This window comes from Poecile atricapillus, chromosome 1 (assembly GCF_030490865.1).
Source record: "Poecile atricapillus isolate bPoeAtr1 chromosome 1, bPoeAtr1.hap1, whole genome shotgun sequence".
NCBI classification, from domain to species: Eukaryota; Metazoa; Chordata; class Aves; order Passeriformes; family Paridae; genus Poecile; species Poecile atricapillus.
This window is the reverse complement of record NC_081249.1, coordinates 49614422-49639372: the sequence shown is the minus strand read 5'-3', so window position 1 is coordinate 49639372 and position 24951 is coordinate 49614422. Positions and strand designations below refer to the sequence as shown.

Genomic DNA, 24951 nt, shown 5'->3' with positions numbered 1-24951 from the left:
ATGTTGATGATAGAAAGTAACAGTTAAGTCTTTTTTTTTCAGTAATGAGCCATTTCCTTTTATAAATATCTGTTCTGGTTTGCTATCAAAGGCAGTTTGGGCTGAAGACTGAAAAATCTCTACATTCTCTGTAATGCTGCCTAGGGATTTGGGGTATGGGAGTACAGCCTTGCATTGAGCCATAGGGAGTGAATTATTCCAGCTGAAAAAAATTGCTCTTGTGGAGATAAAGAGGAACACTCACATGGTCCAGCATAAGTGATCAATGGCAAAAATATTCATCTCCTTCCCCCTTCTTACTTTTGCTGTTAATTTAGATCATACAGCACATTTATTTGTAGATCTTTTTCTTAATCCAGCCATCCCAGTTCTTTTCCTCAGTGGAATCATGCCTGTCATGGATTTTAGCTGTGAGGTGTGTGGATTTGAAATTAAGAGCTTTTTTTTTGTACAAAACTAGGTCTTGCTCTTGACTCGTGTGCAGTTGTTAGGTTGGGCAGTGTCATCATTTCATTACTGGAGAGCTGACTGGGAGAGCCTCTGTGGGTACCAGCTTCTGGAGCGCTTGTTGACTGACTCCTCAGGAGTTTGTTGGACTGTGAATTAAGTTGCTGATCATAAGGGAAGATAGCAGCATTTTTCCCACAACAGCAGCATTTTTCCCACAATGACCTTGCCTGCTTTGGGCTTGGCATCCCTGCTACCACCAGAGATTAAATGCCAGTAGCATTTTCCCGTGGATGGGAGCTATGAATACCCATGCTTTCTGTACATTTTTCTGGGGCTCAGAATTCAGGGAGACAGATCCTGCTGGCCTCAAAAATGAGCTTCTCTTTTCTACTGCTTGACCTTGAGAAACCTAATCATTGCCATGGTTGGGCTGTCTGCTGCAATGTCAAAAGTTTTCTACCCAAATGGATGGTTTTAAGTTCAAGATTGTGTACAGCAACCCTCAAAATAGGGCTCCCATCACCTATGTCCTTTGGGAGGGATTTGGACAAAGCAAATTACTCCGGAGAAAATTGAGGCAATGTTTTTGTTTTCTGGTTTGGGTTTTTTTAAAAAAGAGGAGATTTAAAAATTTGGGAGGAGAAGACTGGTTGGGAAGACTGCAAATGCCAGACAGCACAAGCTATTTACTTCAAAGCATAATGGCAGCATTCTCTGGGAGCTACCACACACACCATTCAAAGACAGGCTCATGTACTGCATGGTATTTAAATGGAGCTCCAAATAGCCATGAAAATGGGAGGTAGGACTTTGGGTAGTGCATCTGAATGCAGGAGAGGGAAAAATCATTACTGCTTTTTTTACTTCTTTTCTTGATGTTGCTCTTCTTTCATGATGGACATGAAAAATCTGTCAAGCTGCGGTATAAAATGTTTTGACAGTTGGATATAAAATGCAGTGAACTCAAAATACTACTTGAAAACGTGCTGTGAATCTACTTCTAGACCTGGCCACTCTGTAGGGATGCCAGCATACTGGGAGTTGCCTGCATGCTTGCTTGTTGGCTGGGGTGTAGCCAATGTATCTCCTTATGCATCTTGCAGGAGCAGCACCATTCTGCTTTGCATGAAGGTAGTTACAGCCAAAGGAGTACTGTAAATGGAGGAATGCAACATTGGGGTTGTTTAAAGAGCCATTTACCATGTAGTCTGATCCAGAGTTTTGGTAATGGGTAGGGAGAAGAAAGGCCATTGGAAAGGTAGGCATTCATATATATGTGGGGTGATCAGCCCAGGTAGGCATTATGACAGGAACTGGCAGGTGTAGCCAAAATTCTGTACTGAGGATGGCACCATTTTGTCACTGTTGCATCACTGTCCCAGTTCCCTGCAGAAGACAGTCAGTCCTCTCTTCAGTGTGCAGAATTTGTCTTGCTGCAGGCCACGCTGGGGACCTGAAATTGATAAATCAGTGTTTATCTGATTAATTTCCCTCTGAGTAATTGTTTGTCCCATGAGATCCTGGCATAAGCCTGCCTTCAGGCAGCTGCTACCATGTGTGGTTCGGTATCTTGAATCTTCCTTCCATCCCTAGCCTACATCAGGGAGCTGTGTGCTTCAAGCTGATGCAAGCAGTATTTCTCTCAAATTGATGCACGGGGACCTTGCATGGTTTGAGGTGGTGTAGTGTAAAGGCAGGGTGGCAGAGGAGCCCTGAACGAGGCAGAGAGAGCAGGCTGGATGGCGAGTACCTGTGCCAAGGCATTGCTGAGATTACAGGCTGGGCGTGGTACAGCACTGCCTCCTTGTCTCTAACAAGCTAACGCTGTTGTGATGGAGAACTGGTCAGCCAGCATGCCTGGGTATGTGGTATGATTCCTGAAATGGATGGGAAGAGCCTAGCTTGGCTGTTTCCATCACAGCAAAGTCAAATTGAGAAACCTACCAGTCCCTTTGCTTTGAGTTTCGTGTGGAGGTAAATATTGACTGGCCTGTGGTAGAGCTGCCCTTTTGCTAAAGCCATTCCTGTGTAAACCATGGATACAACTCCCTTAGTATTTTTTTATTATTATTAACACTGAAAAAATCTTTCAACTTTGGATAGATTGTAAGGCAAAGAAGCCCTACCTTATGATCAGCTTTATTTGGCCTCTAGTATGGAAGCCAAAGAAATGAACTCAGTGATTATTTTGGTACTAAGGCATATAATCAGCATATTCTGTGCTATGTGCTTTTTGTTCAGTTCATGATGATTTTGATGACATGCCATGCTCAGAATGGTTGATCTTTGGTTATTTCTTCTTGATTTGCCTCCTCTTACAGGAATTACAGCAAACCTGAAAATAAACTAGCCCTCTGTGTGTAAGCATTTTTAAAATGTCTAAATTTAAATAAAAACTTGATTTGCATACTGTTTAAGAAAATTGTTTGGACCTGGCAATAGCAAATTACCAAAGTATTAGGGGATACTATCTTTCAAAAACAAAATTAAACTGTTTTAGAGCAGCAATTAAATTTGATTTTATGATATAGCCTTTAATCATGTCATTGCTTTCATTCTATAAAAAAAAAACAAAACAGTGATAGAAGCAGAATATATTCAGCTGAATGGAGGAGAGTAAAGAGACCTATAATTTGGAAAGGGATGTTGTTCAAAGATGGATAGAAATCACTCTTGAAAGGTATTTTCTTTATTGTTTGGTGCCTCACATGGCTAAGTGGTTGAAAAATTGTCCAAAATCAATTATGTGTATTACATAAGAGTACCGCACCCAGTATAAGCAGTTTTTGTGAACAAGCAGTGACTCAGAAATTGTAGACATAGTTTGAAGATGTAATATTTTAGGGTGGGATTCACTTTGTCTTACTTAGGTTCTTAAAAGTCAGGGAACTCTGAGCCAGTCTGTGTCTTTGCATTTTTTTAATGGTACCTGGTTCCTGGGTAAGCTATCATAGTTACAGCTCAACTTCAAGCTCTGCACTGGGTATAAGTCAGATGAAAGTCCATAATGAGAAAAGTCCTCAGTCTCTGTACAAAAGCAGATTTTAAAATGGAGCCTTTACTTTTGTGACATCAACGAATTCAAGTTGTTGTGCAACTTGGAAAATGTTTTGGTTTCAAGCACCAGTGTTAAATTGTTCTTTGAGAATATCTTCTAATTACTTAATTATTGGTTATCCTTTGAAGGTCAATATTAATGAAACCTAATTTGGTAGAACCAATGCTTTTATTTTAATACCAACAAACCACGTAGTTGTCAAAATCAGTGTGTCACAAGATCAGTCTGACAGCTCCATCCTGTATAGCAAATCTGTTTTTGCTGCAGTGGCTGCACAAATAACTTAGTCAAAATGCTTCCAGTGTAATGTCTTCTAATGTAATTTTAAGAGGTCTGCAAGTCTAATAGAGGCATTTACAGCCTTGTACTCAAATTGGACTCTTGCTGTTCAAGGAAAAAGGATTATGCACTACGGCATGGCATTTTTGTGTTCTGGATGGGCTACTCTGAAGTTTAATTCGCCTTCAGGTCTTCAGTGGCTCATGTTCCTTGTCTTCCTCTGAATGATTTTTGAGGAGTGTGGGCCTCAGCTACATACTGCAATTCTAGGACTTTTTTTTTTTTAAAAAAAAGAGGAATTTCACTGTTAAGGGTGATTGTGGGTATAGAAGACACTGAAGGTTTGGGGCGGCCCCAACTCTTTTGAAAGAAACTCCTTGTCATCTACTGCATGCATGACTTGCCGGTAAACTCTCTATAAACCCAAGTATTCTGACTATGTAGTTCTGTAGATGTCAGTGACAGCTCCAAAATAAGACCAGTTTTAAGATTCTTAAGAGTTGATTGGAGTTTGAAACATAGCTGTAAAGCTAGACTCCTGTCATCCAGCCCTTATTACAGTAGATGTATCTAATGTATGACATACAAACGTCAAATTTCTAACTTGCAGAATGAAGGGTGTAGTTTTAGACTAGGTATTCCTATTCCTCATATTCCCTATAACCTAGGGAACATAAATATTTATTTTTAAAGTTTCAGCACTGTTATGTTACATTGGCTAGCTTCCTCAAAATCATAATCACTAAATATACATGTTTGGAAACAAAATACCGTAACATATATAAGATAATTTTCAGATTCTGTGTTTTAAAGGGGTTACTGACAATATATTTATATTTCTAAGATACAGCTTCTAGTTTTCCATAGGAACAGACTGTTGTTCTATGAATATTGTATAAAGTGCAGTTCTCCTAGGGGAATCACTATCATCCTTTCTTTCCCTGAATTTTGAAATTTTTCTTACCTTGAGTGCCATCATTCATTTTGTGTCACTATTTGTTACATTTTAGAAAAAACCTTAAACACAAAAGAAGATTTTTGTAGTATCTAATTTTCTTCTCAATATGAAGATGAATGAAAAGAAAACCCATATTAAACTAAATTACTTAATTTCTAGGATTTCTGGTGTTAGTGTATGTCCCTCTTGGAATTTAGAAAAAAATGATAGGGTGGTAATGTAATAATTTAACAGATACTAAAAGTGCTTCACCCTTTCCTTTGCTCTTTTTACCAAGCACAACTTTTTTTTTCAGTACTAATTTCCTTAATTACTGTGGTAACCAGTAGCTTTGCTTTGGATGTATGCAAGTTCCACAGCACTTTTAATTGTCTGCCTGAAGTCCTGCAGAGGATTGAGGATTGTCAGGATCCCCAAAGGGCAGTTCATAATTAGCTGGTGGCTGAACATGGTGACCTCTAAGCTCAGATAAATACAATTCCTAGTATTTGGTTTGTGTTGCGAGCTGGCATAAAACCTCTCCTTTGGACTGATGGCAGAATAATATGTCCTTTTTGACTTGCATGTGGTTTATTAATCTGGGTGTTTAGAAGAAATCTGCCCAATTTTGTCCCTGCAGGGAATGTAGGCACAGGGGGGATCTAGTAGCAGCTCCAAATGAGTGTAGGCTTGAGTAAATGCTTTGTTCTTTTGGGTTTTGGGGATTTTTGAAAACTACTTTGCTGAAAACTTGTAGTCAGTTATTTTGGTTTTGGGTATCTTATGTCCTTTACAAGACATTGTTCTCGTTCACCGCTTTTTCACTCTGAATATACAAAGGAGTCCCATAACTATAGTCCTGCCACTTGCCAAGGAATGGGAATTGATGTGCACGTGGTAATGCAGACTTGGAATGCTTCCTTAGTCACACTGCCTAAGGTGCAAGTGGCATGAAAAAAACCCGCTATTAAAATACTTCGTGCTAGATATCATGGGTATACACGCTGTAACATGAAGTAGGAGATAAGACTTTCTCTTTTGCATTTCTGTTTGAAATTTCTGTTATGCTTTTCAATGTGACTGGTATTGTTTTAGAAAATAATAAGTATTCCCACAGAATGTAACTGAAGATTGACTTACACTAGAGGAATCTATTTTAAGATGTTGGATGTGACTTCTTTGGAGGCATAAATAACTGGCTCTTAAACACTAGCTTCTTTGAAATTAATTTAAGAAAATAATAGTATGAAGTGTTAAATCAGGGTTTGTTTGTTTGTGGTTTTGGTTTGTTTATTTTTTAACTACTAATAAGATTCTCTTGCTAGCCCTGATTTTGTCTATGTGTCCAATTAACTCTCAACTCTTATTCTTATAGGCAGTTACTGGGCAGAGCTTTGGAACCAAAGATTTTCGAGCAGCTCTAGAAAATGGAGTCCTGTTGTGCGAGTGAGTATTGACTTCCCTTTATAAAAACCCTTCAGATTAACATCAGCTGGCCTCTTTCCTTCCTGGCCTCTGAATTATTTTTTAAGTATTAAAAGGATTTTGTAGTAAATAATATTTATTTTTTTCTTAATACCTGTTGTTTGTCATGGGAAGGAAAAGCAGCTTTTGGACGTACTATTTCCAGATCCATGTGTTCTATGTGTTGTCCCACACACTTCTTTGTGTGATACTGAGAGGATCATGCTGTTGTTGATTGATTGTCTTGCTTTTGGTTACAATGCCCAGGATATCTCTGGGCTTTCTCTTCAGTTTTTGCAAGGTGGTGTGGCTATAGCTGGGATCAAAGCACTCTGTTACCCTCATACCCACTGTTTGGGTTTGGATTTCTGTCCTCCATCTGCCACCCTTTATTGTTGATTCTATAAATCCTCAAGCTACCTATTCCTATCAGAACTTTACACTCAGCTTCTTTTGAAGCACTTTCTGTAAGAAGCTTCCTTGTGCCTATATACTGTGGGCTTGGCAATGATGGGACTTGCCTGGTTTCGTTGCTAAATTGAGTCAGAGGTGTAAAATGTCCACTCATCAGGTCTCATCTGCATATCTGTAATTGGCTTGGTACTTTACTGGAACAGGTTTCTAGGACTGGAAGTGGTGCTAATCCCGTAGTATTTTAAGGAACAACAGTTGTAAATGTCATTAGAACACCAGTGCAAGAGAAATCTTATTAGAGAGCTACCTGGTATGCTAAACAAAAATAAGGAAAAAAACCCCGAACCCGCCCCCTCCCCTCCCCCCAAAAAATATAAAACCACCGCACAAACCTGAGCCACTCTAAAATCAGTTCAGCAAAGCTAACTTTCAGTAAATATTTATGACAGTTCTCTATGCTTCTTTTCCTATGTATAATCTTTTCCTTCTGTGAATATTCATCATATCTGTCCTTGCCTCTGTTTTGCTTTGCACCCTTTGCCCTTCCAGTCTTATCTTGCTAGTTGCTTTTAAAGTCATCTCTGATATGGGACATTATTGATTTTCAATAATATTGTAGAGCTGGATGCTTTATTTTCATTACTTATGTAATTAAATGTTAATGAATGTGAATGTAGTAATAAAAATAGTTTATGCTTTTAATAAGAAGGTATTTCTTCAGGTATGTATTTAGTGAGATGTGTATGTTGTATCCAGATGTTTAAGAATTGGCCATTAACTGATACATACTAATCTTCTTATATCTTCATTATTGACACATAGGTGGCAAGAGAATGAGGTTCCATCTGCCAAATGCAAATCAGCTAAATTTATCTATAATTAATATTAATGCAAGAAAAACATCCTGTAATTTCTTCGGTTGAGCAGCTTGCCTTCAGAGGCATGCAACTTTCTTTAAAGCAAAAGCTGCCTTTTTATGTTGTACTAAAATAGCTGTTCTCCTGTGTCATAATTTTAAATCTGACATACTTGAAGTCCAAGGAGGAGTGATTTTCATAGAAATTCTGTGGGAACAGGAAAGAGCAGATGGCAAAAATTTTCACATCCAATTTTCACCAACGACAATACAGTACAAGATCTCAAATAATTGATGCAAACTAGAAATTACATTGTCCATTTCCTTGGTTCACCTGTGGCATGGCTAATTTAGGTGGATAGAATATCTCTATAGATTGTGTATCTGAACCATTAAACCATAGCAGATAAGACCTCTACTTGCACCACATGTTCGTACAGCATCCAGTCAGTTTGTTTGTCCTACTCAATGACTAAGTGCAAACTTGTCAAGTTGTCTGAGTGATCAGTAGTTGACAAAATAAAGCCTTTTACGTTTTGCCAATTCTAGTGTGCATACACTAGAGAAAGAAACTCGCTAAGGTTTGTCTGGTCACATGCTACTTCATGTTCTTCAGTAAAATAAATCAAAAATTATGCATTTGGAAGATTTAAAAATAAAAAAAAAAAGGGGGGGGGGAGGAATGCAAACCTTTATTTTAATTCCACCTCAACAGATCACTTTTTTGGGTGGGAAAAGTGATCAAATATGTCTTGTTTGCTAAATAAGTCAGTGTTACTGAAACATCCCAGGACCTGCAGTTCTTTTTTTTTTTCCTGCATGTATCCAGAAATGTATCCTTCATTCCAGCGTATAGGGGTAAATTGTTCTTTGTGTTTATTTTTCAAATACATTTTCTGCTTGAGCAAAAGATGTTTTTAGTTTTAAACTCCATGTCTTGCCTTTGCACTGCTGCAGGTAGATCACAAAGCCTTGCTGATGCTTTGTGTGGTGTAAAGGGTCTGGCCAGACAAGCAGCAACAAGAAGTGAGAGCAAGTAAAAAAAATCTCAAAGATATAGAGGCAGATGAAGTCTGCAGGTTGTCCTGAGGTCCCTGTTCTCTACTGACCCTGTGGTCCAGTGTGTAATTTGGTGAACCACAATATTTCTCTACCTCCATGACTGAAAACCTGGATATAAACTTGCAAGGAATCCTGTGCCTCATCCTCAGTGCAGGATAAGGTATGCATTTAGGCTTATGTATTCAATAGTGATCTGTTAGTCTGTCCAGTCTTCTCAGCTTAATTATGAATTTTATATGAAGACTGATATCAGGTACAGTCTCTTCTGAGTGAGATGGAAAATGACTTTGTGCATGTAAATTATATGTGCCAAAAATGATTGCTGCACACAGCATAGTGGACTTGGTAGCATTACGAAAACTGAGTTTATTTCTCACCCTTACAGGAATGTTAGTGCTATCACACTGCACTCTGAAAATCAGTATTCTGGTATGTTTTTGACATCTGCTCAGAACCTTTATGAGGAGAATATCTATGAATAGGAAATTTGAGTCCAATTAACATCACCACCCATGTAACAGAAATACAGATCCTTTTCTGCCCACGCCTCCTCATGCATTTTCTTTTCTTTCTCACTTTGCTGTTCCCAGAAACCTCTTTGTGTGTGACTTGTTTAATTTTTGCTTCTACAATCTGTTCTTGCTTGTCACTTCTAGGGAGTGTTAATAGGTTCAGCTCAAACTCATTCAAATCACGTTGAGTTAGGACTACATACAAAGTATTTCTTATTAAGCATTGATGCTCATGCTTAAGTACAGTAAATTATTCAACAGAAAATCATATACTTTTTTTTTTTAGTTTGATTAACAAGATCAAACCTGGCATCATTAAGAAGATCAATTGTCTGCCAACTCCAATAGCTGGCTTGGTAAGTAATGGCATTGAATTTAATATCTGGCATATGAACCAAGTGATCTTTATTTTAAGGAGTTTTCAAAATTTTGGCATAATTTTCATTTTTTGTTCAAAATTGTTATCTTAGACCACAAGGGATATCTAATCTGTCATTTGGATATGTAACTTCAGTCATCATAATGATGAAGCATGAAGTATCATCATCCCCAGAGGTATCAAGCACTGGCTCCTGTGCATAAACCTCTGTGGCATTAATAGTCTCTGTTTAAGAGCCACCATCCTATCTTACATTCAGAAGCCACTTCCAATATCCCTTTCTTAGGGAATGGGCAGAGTAGGAAATGTTCTGTGTAGATAAAGTATTTTTAGAACCTGTTTCACTCTACCCACAGCAAAGCTTCAGTTGCATTAAAATAACTCTGATGATGCAAAGATCTGTCTTCAGGCTTCAGCTGAGGGATTTGCCAATGTTTTGGCTGTAAATCACATTGCTGGGGGTAGAGGTGGGAGATGCATGTCATAATTTTCACAGGAAATATAAAAGATTTTTCTGGATGTTGTTTAGAAAATTTGCTGCATAGAGACTAGGATAAATTTTGTAGCCATTTAGCATCAGAAACCCTTCTGTGGGCAAATAAATTCTTAGAATTCCTCCTTCATCACTTTTTTCACTATGACAACATTGCTGGCTATTCATGTCACTTAGGGTGTCAAGGCTATTTAGTCCTGTCACAAAAACTGTTGGTCTCCTATTGAAAGATCCAAGGTGAACAGGGACATATGTATGATTCCTGTGACAAATGGAGAATTGCACCTTTCGATAAACATGCAAGCTCTCAGTGAGGGAAAATTACCTGCTTTCTTAGTAGGAGTAGAATACAAAACTTCTCTAGATACTTTTATATGTTTTTAATGGGATAAGCCAACAAAACATTGGCTTTTGCTGGTCAACCACGTAGCTCATTAGAGAATAAATGTAGTTAACTTGTCTGGAGGTCATAACATTAGGATAAATTGCCATAAATTATTGCACAAGCTGAGAATGTGCATTTCCACATCAAATGAATGTAGAAAGTATTAGTTGCCTTTGTCACAGACATGCTCAGGTATTTAGGCTTGCGAAAAAGGCTGCTGCACATTCTTTTCCTGTGAGGCATACAAAAAAGAATTCAAATGAAACCAAAATAATTTTGGGGAGGACAGCACAGTTATTTGATCAGCAGTTTGATTGCCTGCATGGCCTCTGAAATAGCCATCAGATTCAAACCAGAAAACCATAAGCTAGATTTCATTTTTGTGGTGATTTAAGTGTTGTCTTGAATCATAATTGCAAGCCCTATTGTTTTTATATGCATTTTTTATTTCCAGGTGTAAAAATGTAGAGTATTCATTTGGTGTGTAATTTATATCTTACTTGTAGTGTATTATTGTTTTTTGAAGTTGTTTCTAGTTCCCGCAAGTCTTCAGAAATAAAGGAAAGAGACAGAAAGGTGAATTATTCTTGTAAATTGTGCTCACCCAGTGTTATTAAAATATGACTTAGAGATAATAATTGAGAGAGCTGATGTTTTGTGTTAAACCGTGGAAAAGGTTTTACATAAACACTTCAGTTTTAGAAGAGAATTGTGAAGATCATATTGGGGTGGTTTCAGAAGATGGTGCTTATGGTGACAATAGTGGAAGACTGGTTTTCACAGACTTGAGAGGAACCTTCTCAGTTATACCAGCTTTGAAAATCCCAGGTTTCATCCCAGTGTGTAAAACTCAAACTAAAATTTATGGGGATTTGTATTTACAAGAAAGCAGACATTGATACCTTGACAGGCTCAGGATACTGTGGTTGAAAAATAAGATTTGGAGGTATAAAAAGCTTGCTAGGAAATTTGGTGGTAGGCTTGCTTGACATGTTCTGGAAATATTTTTGTTGCTTGTAGGCTGCTTCTCCCACAAATTTGCTTCTAGTGTTTTCTGTGGCTTCAGAAATGTTACATATACTTCTGTGGCTCTCACTTCTGCTGTCTTGCTGTCTTCAATGCCTTTGAGTCTCACACTAATTGCTCCCCAGCAAGCTTTCATGAGATCTAGAAATCACTGTTGGAAGGGGTGAATTTATATTTCTTATTTTTCTATCTGTGTTTTTTTTTTTTTTTTTAATCCAGATGGAAATTTTAATATCAAGAGATGGAAGGGATTTTTCTGAAAGAAAAAGAGATCTGATCATGTTCTTTCTACAGCCTCTTCATGCTCCTCTAGACTCATATCCTGAAGTCCATTTGAAAAATATTTTATGCCTTTATTGCCTAATTGGAATCCATTTCTCTCCTGACTTTCCTGATTCAGAGGAAACAAAACCCCCACGGTTTTGAGAGTTTTGTGGCAGTCTGATTATCAGAAGGAAACAAACGCTTTGAAAGACATCTTGTTTCTCTTCCCCCCTTTCCCTCCCCTTTGTTTTTCTTCCCCTCCAGGAATTCCTTGAATTTTGGTTTTGTTCCCTAGGGAGTTAATATATTTTATTTCCATACAAGTATGTGTTGACTTCAGCTATTTGTCAGGCTTTTTCAGCAGTAGAGAAATACAGTGTTGAATAGATGCCTTCAGTTGAATCTCCAGAAGGGTTTAATTATCTCACTTCTTTGAGCTTGTGGTTATTTTGAAAACAAACTGAGTAAAATAGTAAGTGATGGCCTATAGGAATGAAGCATTCTGTTCTATAAGGAATATTGTGTGCTAGAGTTAGTGTGAGGTGCTGCTCTTAACGAAGTCAATGCATTATTGATTTGGTATGTCTTTTTTTTTTTATGACACCTTACTTAGCATAAGATCTAATAGGGACTTGATATTAGTAGGAACATTTTACACAACTCAGATTAAGCCTTGGCTTTTACCTTTAGTTTGATTGTACTGCTGCCTAGTGATTTTTAGGTGTGGATTGCAGTGGTTCAGATCTAATCATGATGGAATGGAAAAAGAAATATGTGTGTTTTGAGGATTAAATACTGAAATGAAACTTGGCATTCAGTTAAAGAAAAATGCTTCATTGGTACCAGGAAAGTTCAAAAAACTGACTAAACTTCTCCCCAGTTTGGCATGGGAAATCTGGGCTGCAGCTTGTGTTGGGAGGGTTTATAAGAAGTCTTTGGGAAGAAGAGTTGGATCTGGCTATAACTTGGTATCCATATAACAACATTTTGCTCCAGCCCCACTGCTCCAGTTCTCTCCTGGGGCATGTGGGTGAGATGTAGCCATTGTCTCAGCTGCATTTGCCTGTTTGCTTCTGTTGCAGTTTGGAAAATGCTGGGGGTGAGGCGAGTACCAGAGTGGTTGTAGGGAAGCTGTGGTCAGGACAGGTGGCTGAAGAAATGTCCATGCAGTGGTGGTTTCCTGGACAGTGAGGTGTGCCAACTGCCAGCTGCTAAGTTCTAACTCCAGCAGTAGTGGCAGAAAGTGGCCACTTGCAGAAGGTTGATTTTTAACAGCACATGGCAGATTTTGGAGCCAGTGATGATCTCATAGATTTCCTGAAGGGAAACTGGGAGGCAGCTGTTGGGTTTTTTTGCTTTAATTTTGACTTTTTTTTTTTTTAAATTACATTTAGGACCTTTGCACTAAAATAGTTTCTGGAAAATTAAAATTTAATTTCTGATTATATATCAGACCATTTAAAATACACAGTTTGTATAAAGACCAGTGCACATATTTTTCTAAGTACAGCAGAGGGGCAAGCAAACTGGTAGAGAGTAGCAGGTCCTGAAGCCCTCAGGCATTCTGGGGGGTAAAGGAAGGGTAACAGAAAGGTCATAGGATTGTGGAAGCTGAGATTTTCATTATGAACAGTAGAAAAAGTGCAGACTGCACTTTCTTACTTTAAAGATCCACTTTTTCTGGTCCTTGTTTGTGTGAAACAGAGATGGTGTTAAAAGAAAATTACTCTAATTGATAAATCTTTCTGGGTTCAGATCCTGCAAAATTATTTTGATTAGAGTTCTTGGGTAGTAAGGGTGGCAAAAATAAAATGAATGTTAACCAAAAACAAACCCAGATGAAAACTTTTTTCTCAAAAAATAGAGTTTTCAGCTTGAATCCCAGCATGTGAAGGTGATTTGAATATGATCACATGAGGGGGAGGATTTTGTGGTTTGACAACGTATTTTGCAACAAGGCTTTGCTGAGAAGTTTCAGAGGTGCGTCTCTGGCTGCAGCACCTTTGCTCCCCAAAAACCTCAACTCAGTTTTCAACTCATTTGGCTGAACACAGAGAATCATAAACTGGAATGGAAGTCACAAGACACCATGAGGCAATGGGAAGATGAATGAGTTAGGTGTAGTTTATGCAAGCTGAACATATCTGTCAGAATAATACATTGCTCAGCAGGAGTAAGTGTACACTCTTCAGCAAGGCAGAATTTTAGTCAAGGTTCGTTTGTTTCCAGGTGAGATCAGGTGGTGAAGCAAATTCTGAGGTAAGAGCCAGTGTTTTCTTTGGAGAGGGGTAGTGAATGGAAATCTTGCTTATACCAATTTTTGCCTTGCAATATCCCAATTTTGGTCTTCTAAGACTATCTATTTTTGCTTGCAGCTCCTGTGAATAAGGGGGAAGTGCAGTGCTTTGCACTGTGGTTGGGAGGCTTTTTCTCACATCAGAGACAGGAGGGCTGCGATCATACAACAGGGAAGAATAGAAAGTTTTTTCAGAGCTGTAAATGAAATGACATTAGCACTTCTGTTTCAAGTTGGTCTGTGATTTCAAACAAGGCGAGATGTTGCTAACTCAGTCTTCAGTTTGAGTGATAGATGAGCATGAGCACAAAATGTCATCTTCATAAAGTTCTTCAGCTTTGCAAAGAGGATTTTTTAATGAATTTTTGTTTCCTGTTCACACACACAAAAAAAAAAAAAAAAAAAAAGAGCTGTGCATCTCTAGGCAGTCCCAGGTTTGAAAATGCTTATTTGAAGAGTGGGATACTGTAGAGTGGGATTTTTTTTTTTTTTCTAGTGAGGAATTAAGGGTTCCTTTAGGGTGGAGAGCATCTTGATGCTTTGCCATGCAGATTGTCTCAAACATTTGTTTTCCTGATTCAACATATCCTTCTGACAGCTGCTACTCCAACATCATTGCTTCTCTTTAATGCAATGTAATATGACACCATTCTAAAATGTGCTTATTGAATGTATCAGGAGGTATTAACACCACTTGCATCAAGGCAACCGTCTGAAACAGTGTTACTTAGGTATGGAGCATATACCTTCTAAACCAGGAAAGTAGGGAATAATAAAGGTAAAAAGAGAGAAATATGACAGAAAGCTAAACTAAAATGAAAGGGGAGATAAAGAAAGGGGTGTAGAACATGAAAAATAAAAATATTTTTCTGTGCCTTTGTGCCTAACACTTTGCAAACCATGGAACCGCCCTGGTATTTCCTTATCTTTTGTCATCAAGGAGAGCTGGCCAAAATTTCCTTTTCTGTGGGAAAATTTTCTCAACAGGGCAATGGTTTTTTTTTGGTGGTGTTTTTTTTTTTTCCCCTTGTGTTGGGAGAATGGTGTGCAGATGACATTTTTACTTTTTTATAGGACAATTTCAAAACAATCTTTCAGGCTTGTACATATTAGTTCAGTTGTATGTTTTATTTAGGACTTAGCTACAAACTTCCTTCTTTACTTATGATCAAATTAGTTGTGTTTTCCACTTAAATTTAAGAAATCTGATGATATATGAGAGATATCTTTAAATCAAATATTAATTTGGTTTAAATTAATTCTTTTTTTTTCAAAGCACCTCTGCTTCCAAAGTTCATTCCTTCATCCTGATTATTTTCTCCTGCTGTTCACCTTTTAGTCTTTAGTATAGGCTTGCTACTTTATATTCATACATCCTTTTTGTCTTTTTGCATTATATAGATTTTTTTAATAATTATTTTTTCGTCTTAAACTCCTGCTCTTTGAATTTGATTAGTATGGGCTACAATAGTAATAATGGTATCTTGTCTGCTATGAGAAACTGATTATAAAGAAACTTTTCCTCTTTTCCATTCCTCATGAAAAATGAGAAAGGGCACATACACAAATACATGGAGTAAGTTTTAAAAGCTGCTGTTGTTTGCTTTGCTTCACAACCAAACACAAGAAAATATAGACTTAAATTTCCTGGTTGTGCAGCAATTAAGTCCAAAAATGCTTGCAAGAAATAGGCTCATAAATTTTGGTCAAGATCTGACTAATGAGCTGATAAACATTTGATGTGCTCGGTTTGCTTTTCTGACCTTTATTTGTGGGGGTTTTTTCAGCAATAAGAGAGTAGTGCTGAGTGAAAGGGAGTAATACTGAGTGATGTGGAGCACTGCTATTTCTTCTGAAGGTTTAAGTCAGCTTTTTGAAGAATAGCAGAACACATCACAGCTAATGTGGTGGTGGGCTCTGCTTTCAGTCCTGCTTCCATGGCCCTCTCTTGTGCCTGATCTGGGTCATGGGATTCTGATTTGTCAGTGGCTTGTACATTCAGAGGTACAGGGTGGGTGCATATGCAGCCCTGCTAAGAATGAAGCTGAGTGAGTCTTATCAGATATCATTCACCAGGAAGCTGATTAGTCTGGTGGTTTTCACAAGGCAAGGCACAAGGTGATACCTGCATTTTTCTGGAAAGCTGTTAATTTAAATGTGTGAACAAAACCAAAGAGACATCATTACTGTTTTCTGGATTATTATGCTCAACAAGTTGTTGGAAAATTCAGAAAGTCAAGTATTTTAAGAGATTAATACTCGGCATAATTCTTATATGAAGGAAAACATCTGTTTTGCAATAGCAATTGGTGTTTCTTATGAATAAACTTTAATATATCTAAAACCAAAGAGGAAGAAAGTGAAAGTGGTTATGACCTACTCAAACTCATGCCCTGCATCCACTGTGCTCTCCTTTATAAGGAAGTTTATATGTTTAATACAGGCTCAGGAGCACTTCGGATAGTAGGAATGAGGCCAGGTTCCTCTTTATAGCAGTAGTTTTCTTGTTCAATGTTCTTCTTATGGTGCAGGTAAAAAAACTTCCCAAAACTGTTATTTTCCTTTTTCTTGTGGGAAGCAAGAGACTTGCGGGGAAAGGGAAACACTGTACCCCTCTTTGGCAAAGGTAGGAAGGAGGACCCTGAGAACCACTGACCCATTAGCCTCACCCCTGTGCCTGTTTAGATCATGGACAGTTCCTCCAAAAAGTTCTAAGGAACATAGTGAACAGTGATGTGATTTGGGACAGCCAAGGGTGAGTCCTACCTGACCAACCTGTTGGCCTTCTGTTATAGAGTGGTTGTATCAGTGAACAAGGGAAGGAATGCAGATGTCACTTATCTGGACTTCTGTAAAGCCTTTGATACAGTCCCCCACAACATCCTTCTGTCTAAACTGGAGAGAGAGAGATTTGGTGGGTGGATTATTTGGTGCATAGGGAGTTGGTTGGACAGTTGCATGGAGACGGTAGTGGTCTTAGCTAATGTCCAGAGGGAGATTAGGGACAAGTGACATCCCTTGCTGGTCAAGTTCTGTTCTGTTTAATGTCTTCATCCATGACACAAAGGGATTGAGGGCACCCTCAGCAAAACTGCAGATGACACCAAGCTGAGTGGTGCAGTTGACACACCTAAAGCATGGGATGCCCATCCAGGAGTACCTGGACAAGCTTCAGAAGTGGACCCATGGGAATCTCAGGAGGTTTAACAAGGACAAGTGCAAGGTGCTGCACCTGAGTTGGGGCACCGCCCCCCCCCCCCCTGCCCCCCCCAAGTATAAATATAAGATAAGAAATGAGAGCAGCCTTGCTGGGAATAATTTGGGGGTGCAGGTGGGTGAAAGGCTGGACATGACCCAGCGATGGACATTCCCAGCCCAGAGAGCCAAAGGTGTCCTGGGCTGCATCCAGAGCAGCGTGGGCAGCAGGGCCAGGGAGGGGATTCTGCCCCTCTGCTCTGCTGAGACCCCACCTGCAGTGCTGCATCCCTATCAGCTATAAGGACATGGACCTGTTGGAGAAGGTTCAGAGAAGGGCCAGAAAAATGATGAGTGTCTGGAACACCTCTCCTATGAAGACAGGCTTAGACAGTTTGGGTTATTCAGCCTGGGAAGAGAAGGGTCTAGGTTTACAATATTTAAAGGGAGGTTATAAGAAAGGTAAGGATAAAAATTTTAGAAGGAACTGTTGTGATAGGACAAGAGGTAACGGTTTTAAATAAAAAGAGGATAGATTTAGATTAGATGTAATGAAGAAATTCTTTACTGTGAGGGTAGTGAGGCATTGGTACAGCTTTTCCAGAGAGATGATGGATGCTTCATCCATGGGAACATTCAAGGTCAGGTTGGATGGGGCTCTGAGCAACCTGAACTAGTTGAAGCTGTCACTGTTCACAGTGAAGTTGGACAAAGATTATCTTTAAGGTCCCTTTCAACCCAAACCATTCTCTGTATCATCCCATCTCATCAGCACGAGAAAAAAAATGTTTTCGCCTGGAGGTTGATACAGCTCTGTATTTCAAATGTGGCCATTAAATAAAGTGTTAAATTTCTTGCTTAATGTATTTTCATGAGTTTTGTCAGTACTCAGAAAATTGCAATTGGAAATTACTGACTGTGTTTCCATTGGCAACTGAAACTTATGCATTTTACATTACTTCAAAGTCCTAAGCAGATGTTTCTTCAAGTTTGGGAACATGATGACCACAGTAAATGGGATGAAAATTCTGTTTAGAAATAGAAAACAAAAAAAAAAAAAGGTTTGGTTTGGTTTTTTTAAGTTTTCGTAAATTTATGAAGCATTGTGGAAATCTGATTTTTAAGCAGTTAAATTTAAGAAAAGTCTTGCTTCTTCTTATAGAAGAAGTTTTTTGTGTGTCAGATTTTGGAGTGCTTCACAAAGAATTGTTTACCATTGCTTCAGTTCTATACCTAAAGACAGTAGAGTGTGGTTAGTGAGAGTTTTAGTGGCTTTAGTGCTGAGGTTAAATAAGCAAGTAGGGTGGGGCTGAAATCTTGACTTTTAGTCCAGTTCTCTCATTGACCATACTGTAAACCAAAAAAAGGGTAAATTAGCCAATGTCAGGAGTAATGCCTGATAGGAATGTATATGGAACTGCAAATAACTTTTGGTACTCTTTCTGCTGTATTACGGGAAAGAGGAATGTGGCCTGTATGGAAATACCTCTAGCAGACAATTAAGAAAAAAAGGATTGTGTGCTAGAAAGGAAGTATGGTTATTAATAGTTAGAGATGACATTGTTCTGTAGTCTTTCAATGCCTGATAGTGGGAGTATGTAATCTCAGCAGTGGTTTACTGATGTTTTGTGCCCCTCTGCTTGAAAACATATGGTACATTTCAGCCTTAGCTCTGAATTTCCTTTAATTGTTTTCTGTTACTGCCTAAACCCTTTGAAATGTAGGGTGTGGAGAAAGAGGAGGTTGATGCAAACTCTTTGTGAAATTTTTAGTAGCTGCTCAAGACATCAATCAGGCAGAATGAAACCCAGACACAAGGTTGAATTTGACAGGTTTTTAGGTGGGTGATGGTAAAGTGAAATGTGTCTAGGAGATGTAAGTGGGGAGGAAGTGTGTGAATGCAGACACCAAGAAATGGTGGTTCACCTACTTGCCCCGGCCTCTTTTCAAGGGGACAGTAAGTGCTGTGCCTGCTGGTTGATCTCCGAATCAAAAACTGCATTTTGGGATGCTTTAATTATGATCAAGTCTTCCAAACCAATGCTTCTAGTGTGTTACTGGGACAAGATGTCAAGATGCTAAGTAATTGATTAGTTTTTTAAAATCTTGTCAACTGACTATAAAGTAGTATGATTGGCAGCAAGAACTTTCTAATATGGAAAATTTTAATCCTTCTTCCTGCTCTAAACCAAAGCACTGAAAAAGTATTACCCTTTTTTGTCTCAGCTAGCTGTCACTTTACAAAATACATAAATATGGTTCCCAAATGAACTGTAATAAATTTCCGTTTATCAATTCAATCAGCTGTACTCTGTCATTTGTATGCTATTTTTATTTCTGAAGTAACTGATGACTGTGTCTGTGTTTGTCAAGAAACATTCCTTCCTAACTGGAAAAAAAATGTCAACCACGTAGAAGTAGTACACACCTTAACTCATACTTGTGACATTCATAATCTGATTTCTCCTTCCTTTGCCAAGGAAGTGCAGATTTGAGATTCCTTGCAGCACTCAGTGTTTGTTTGTGTTAAATCTTCTTATGGTGGACACTGGAGTACTTTCCCCCCACCTCTGGCTTGTCAGATACTTATCAATGTGAGGTGTTTAAAATTCATGGCAGTTTTCAAAGAAAGTAGATGTTAATCACAGGGGCAATAGCTTTCTCTGTGGTATCAGCAGTGGAGCTGTGCAGCTATGCTATTTACCCTTCTGTTTGGTACAAAATCCTCATACCACATCTCCTAACGCCTGTCTGAACACCTCCGCGCCCATGCGTCTGTGCTGAATCACCCTCCCCCAGTGAGGTTATGTGAAAGAGCTATTAACAACAACACCAGCAACAAGTGCTGCCAAATGCAGGGCGCTGAGCTGCTCCAGCTGGGCTGACCAAGCTTGCTGTCTGCATGGCAGGAGGAAGTCTGGCGCTGATGCAGGGGTCCAGGTGGGCTCCAAGGCAGGTCATCTCCAAACTAACTCATTGATCCAGGGTGCTGGGAAAGGTTCTTGACAACATGGGATAAGCCCATGTAGGGTAGGAAGGATTAAATGCAGTACTAGGATGCTACTCCTGTTAAGAAACAAAAGATGCCCGGCTCTTGAAGGAAGCAAAGTTGGAGGAAACTTCCAAACTCTCTTAGGAAGAATGAAGTACTAAATAATTGTCCAAAAGTCAGGGCTACATTAATTGAGGGTCTGAGGCTCTGTTTCAAGTCCTGTGTATGAAGAAGCTGAATTTCACCTATATAAAGTTGTTAAGCTGTGTAGGCAAAACAGAAAAACCTTATGTATACAAGTAATAAAAAAAAGGGGGGTGGAGGAGGAAAGCAAGCACTGCCAAAACTTTGTGTTTCAAGAACAAGAGGTCTTTACTTCTTTTATTACTCATTAGGCTTCAGGGGAGTTTCACCTTTAAGTGGATTACTGTCATTCCAGTACTGTGTAGTGGGGTGACTTGGCATTGGAGTATTTAGCACCCTTCTCTTGCAGAGTCTGTTTTGTATAAACTGTTTGGGGTGTAAAGCATATCACTTGAATTTTTTTAATTTTTTTTTTTTTCCCTTGACTTTGATTGGAATGCAGCTAACTGGTGGGAAAGTTAAGGCTTGTCTAAACAAGGAAATAGCCCAGTCTAGTTCTTCCATACTGGCTTTCCAAACTTATACTCACTTTCCTTACAGTATGAATGCCTGTGAGTGGATGAGCTCTATTAACAAGGCTTGTTGGCCAACATGCTGTACTTTTGCCCTTCTCCATTCCAGATGGCCTTATTTGGTAGCAGTGACACCCCAGAACACCTGACACCTGCAGTTTACAACCTGATATTCACTCTCTTATCAATAAAAGGCTCATTTGGTACACATTGTTGCTGTGGTATAGTCTGTAATGTCAGAGTGAAGGTTATGCTGTAGCACATTTAGAGATATGAGCCTGGGAGGCATTTTGAGTCGTTGAAGACAGTTAGTCCTTTCTTATATTGAACACTTTAAAAGCTGTCAACTCAGAAGTCCTGTTTGAGAAGCCCAGTGACCCACATTAATTTTTCTTGTGCATTTTCCTTAATTCAGTTACTCCCACTGTAGAGAAACTGTGGCGCTCAGTGCTGCAAGAGGCTGCGGGCAGCGAGGTCGGCTGAACAGAGGTGTCTTCTGCTGGCTGTTACACATGGTGGTGGGCAGTGCCAGGACCTGAATAATACGTTTTGGGGAAGATCCTTCAATACACACCTTGGTCTTGCAGAAATCTGTAATCAGCTGCAGTCACTGCAGATGGAATTGGGGTTTGGGAGACAGATGAACCTTTCTGTCCAAAACCAGAATGACTCTTTCCCTAAGGCTACTTCAAAATGTGGTTTCCATAATGGCTGAAATGGCGAAGGGGAATGCTCTTCCTCTTCCTGACTGATCTACAGTTATTGATATTGGCAGCACCAAGGTAACTCCAAAGTTTGTGCACGAGGTTTCCTTCCTGCATTCTCACAGCAGGAGCACCTGCTTTCTGAGAGGAAAGCTGGCAGTGAATCATTAAAATTTTAGTATCTGTAATCATGCATAGAGCTGGGGCAAGGGAATCCCTGTGTCAAGGATCACAGTAATTTATTGTTTTACCCAGTGTGGAAAAGCAGTGAAGGGAGCTCAGAGGGGGAGTGGCAAAGCAATTAACGCAGTTTCTGATCTTTGGCCAACACAATGCTCTGTGCACTCTGTTATAGGTGGGATAATTTACTGAACAGAAGCCCTGAGGTCACTCTAAGTCAAATTATGTCTGCAGGATGATTGTTTTAATTACTATTTTTAGTTTTGGGCCCAGAAAGGGAGGAAAAGAGCAGTTTAGGTATCCTATCCACTCCTCCTTCTGCATTTAGTACAAGGTTAAAACTGTTGGCCTTCAGAGAAATACAGAGAGCTGTAGGAGCTGGGATCACATACTACAGATGGGATGGGTGGGTAATGGGCACTAAACATCCTGACATTCAAGGCCAAGGTGGTAATGGGGAGTTCCTGGCTCCGAGGCCTGTGGTCAAACCACAGGGTTTGTGCTCAGCCCTGTTCCCTCCTATCCTTTCACCCCTTCTGCCCCCACCTGCACCACAGCCAGAGCCTAATAACCGAAACGTACCTCCGAGGAAGAGCGAGTCACACAACTTGTTCAACGAGCTCCTGCTGTAGGTTCTTTCCTTTTACCCCACCTCTGAACACAAACAATGCGTAGCTGTGGAGGTGATGCTGCTGCCAAATGCAGCTCCAAATTCTGCATTAAACTGATTTAAGCCAACTTGGGTGGATGGTATAATGCTGTATCTATGCAAAATATTCTCTACTTTGAAAAAAACACCAGGTTTTTTAAATGGAAATTGCCCTTACTTAAGGGAATGAGGGTGCCAATAAAGAGGGCTTCTCATGAATGCAAAGTTGAAGGAGACACAGCTTTCAAGATGACTAAATGTCATGATAAATGCAGTACTAAGGGAAAATGCCTGTTAAATGTGATCTACTCAGATGATTTTCAGAATTCTGTAGCCAAAAAAATACATCAGTCTCTCTTAAAATGTCAAAAGTTGTTGCTAGGCACTATAGGTGGTTTTTGGTCTTTTTTTTTTGGTGTGTTTTTTTGTTTGTTGTTTTTTGGTTTTTTGTGGTTTTTTTTGGAAACCTGGAAACTGAAAACAACTTCTGGCACCAGGTCATAGTCTGGATGATGATGTAACACTTAGTGCAAACACTTGCCTTGCAAGCATAGGGCATTTTCCACTTTGTACAATGAAAATAGCTGCTTAAAATCCTCCCCAAAACCCACAAAAAACTCACCCAAGCACTCTCTTCTCCAACTCTTCCCCCCAAACTAGAGCTTGAATAGCAGTAGAAATAAGGGTTTTGACTGAAACAGTGGGTAATTGTATCAGGATAGGAGACAACCTGGTGTACTGTCTTCTATTGGCTGATACACCGAGGAAAAGCAGAAAAAACACCATGCTAATTAAATTGTTTTTCTCCCTGTTGCCAAGTGATTTGAAAGATGTGCCATAACTTGTATGCCTACGAGATTTCTTTGTGTTTTGGTACATATGCAGGGATTCAGAGAAACAGTTAACTGGGGAGAAGTAAGAAGTAAGACCAGGCATACCACACAGCATGACTGCACCACAAAGAAAGTAAATGTATTTACACACTTGTTTAAATTAATATTTCTGGCCCACACAGATCATCATGATAATGAGGGATTTTTTTAAAATAAAATTGCAGCTCTATTACACAAGCTGAATTTAGTGTGCTGTCATGTTGCACATAAGTAGTCAAAATAAGATGGTATTTACACACTCTTATGAGGAGACCTCTCTTAATTAACTTTTACTTTAGACATTTTTTGAATGTTTTTTGTTTTGCACACTCTACACTTTTGTCCCTTCTCAGGTAGGTGGCTTTGGGGTTTTCTTCCTACTTAAGGTCAACTTCTTCTTGATCCTTTCTGAGTCTCTTGTCTTTTCTCTTACTTTCCTGTTGCTTTTGGTTTAGAAGTGCTCTTTTCCTCAGTTTTTCAGGTGTTGAGGAACCTTTGTACTTGCCCACCACCAGCACCTCACCAGCATTCTCTGTCTTTTCAACTTCTTGCCAAGGTGACTTACAGTAGGAGCTGATCACAGGTGCAACACAGAACCACTGCCCACTGCCTCAAATATTTTTTTTCTTTTTTTTAAGTTTCTCTTTAAAATTGTTATATTTAAAGGAAGGTGTCCATATTCTTGTTTCCCCATAGAGTTACCAGCTTCTTTCTTCTTTCTGGTCTGGAGGATAGTGATAGGGATGAGGAACCCTGCAGCAGTGGCCCTGCTCTTCTCCTCATGTTCATCTGCTCTGGCACAGCTTCCCTGCCCCAGGCCTAGGAGCAGGAGCAGAACTGAGGACCAGCAAGTGAAGGAGAGGAAAGACTCAGCTCTCTCCTCTCATCAAGTCCATGGAGTTACAGGAGTGAGAGGCAGTCCTGCTCTGCTTGGATGATGGGGGTGTGGACCACAGTCTCATTTTCAGGGTAGAGATGACATCTTGGCTCCTTCAAAGCATTGGTTAGAGGGAAATGCTTTAACAACAGGCAGAGGGGAGGGTTTGTGCCTAGTGATGCCCCATGGCGACCAGAAAATCAGGTACAGAGCTGAAAGTGTATGGTATTGTTTGTCTTTGCCTCAAACAGCGTCCTTTAAAAGCCTGCTCGTGGATGACCTGCTTCCCACTGGCAGCTCTGTCTCTCCTGTATTAGGACTTTGCAGAGCTTTTGGGTGTGGTTCACTTTGAAGTTTGAGGCAAAAATGGAATACTGAAGAGTAATAGCTCTATCTAGTCAGTGTTCTATGTTGTGCATTTAATATAAGTCTATACAGTGAGTGGAAAACTCAGGCCATGCTAGGAACATCTGAAATTCTCTGCTGTTCCATCATGCACACCATTTGGGGAAAAAACAGCCTTTCCCACAGACTCATTCAAGCCTCTCCACCCCCTCTGACTAAGACACTTAGAAGTTATAACAGCATACCAGAAATGAATTACACTTGAATTTTGTGGTTTAGACTTCAGGCTTTATTTTTGTTGTGATTTAAAACCTGTAGTTCTATGATGTTTATTCCAACTTCAGATGCTCAGGGAAATGCAGTGATTGAGTTCTCTTAATAACATGAACAAAAGTTAACTTGATTTTATTCCTGTTACTTCAAGAGCTTTCCCTAATAATGTTCAGAACCTTATGTTTTTTGCAAAAATATATTTGATCTGCCCAATGATGAATCCCTGGTTTTGAAATGGGCAGCTTTTCTCTCCCCTTATGGTTTTGCTTCTCTTGTGCTGATAGGTGGCACCACTATTGCCTCTCATGGTCCACTTTATTGGTATAATGGAAT

At 39.3% G+C, this 24951-nt stretch overlaps 1 protein-coding gene across 11 annotated transcripts in view; it reads left to right on the top strand.

The window, feature by feature from the left end:
• Positions 1 to 24951, top strand: part of LMO7 (LIM domain 7) — a 132439-nt gene that overhangs the window by 29246 nt on the left and 78242 nt on the right. For all 11 annotated transcript variants that reach the window (XM_058831125.1, XM_058831133.1, XM_058831120.1 and 8 more), the window contains exons 2-3: positions 6100 to 6170; positions 9319 to 9388. In XM_058831125.1, the coding sequence (XP_058687108.1) occupies positions 6100 to 6170; positions 9319 to 9388 (141 nt within the window). The remainder of the gene's footprint in view (positions 1 to 6099; positions 6171 to 9318; positions 9389 to 24951) is intronic.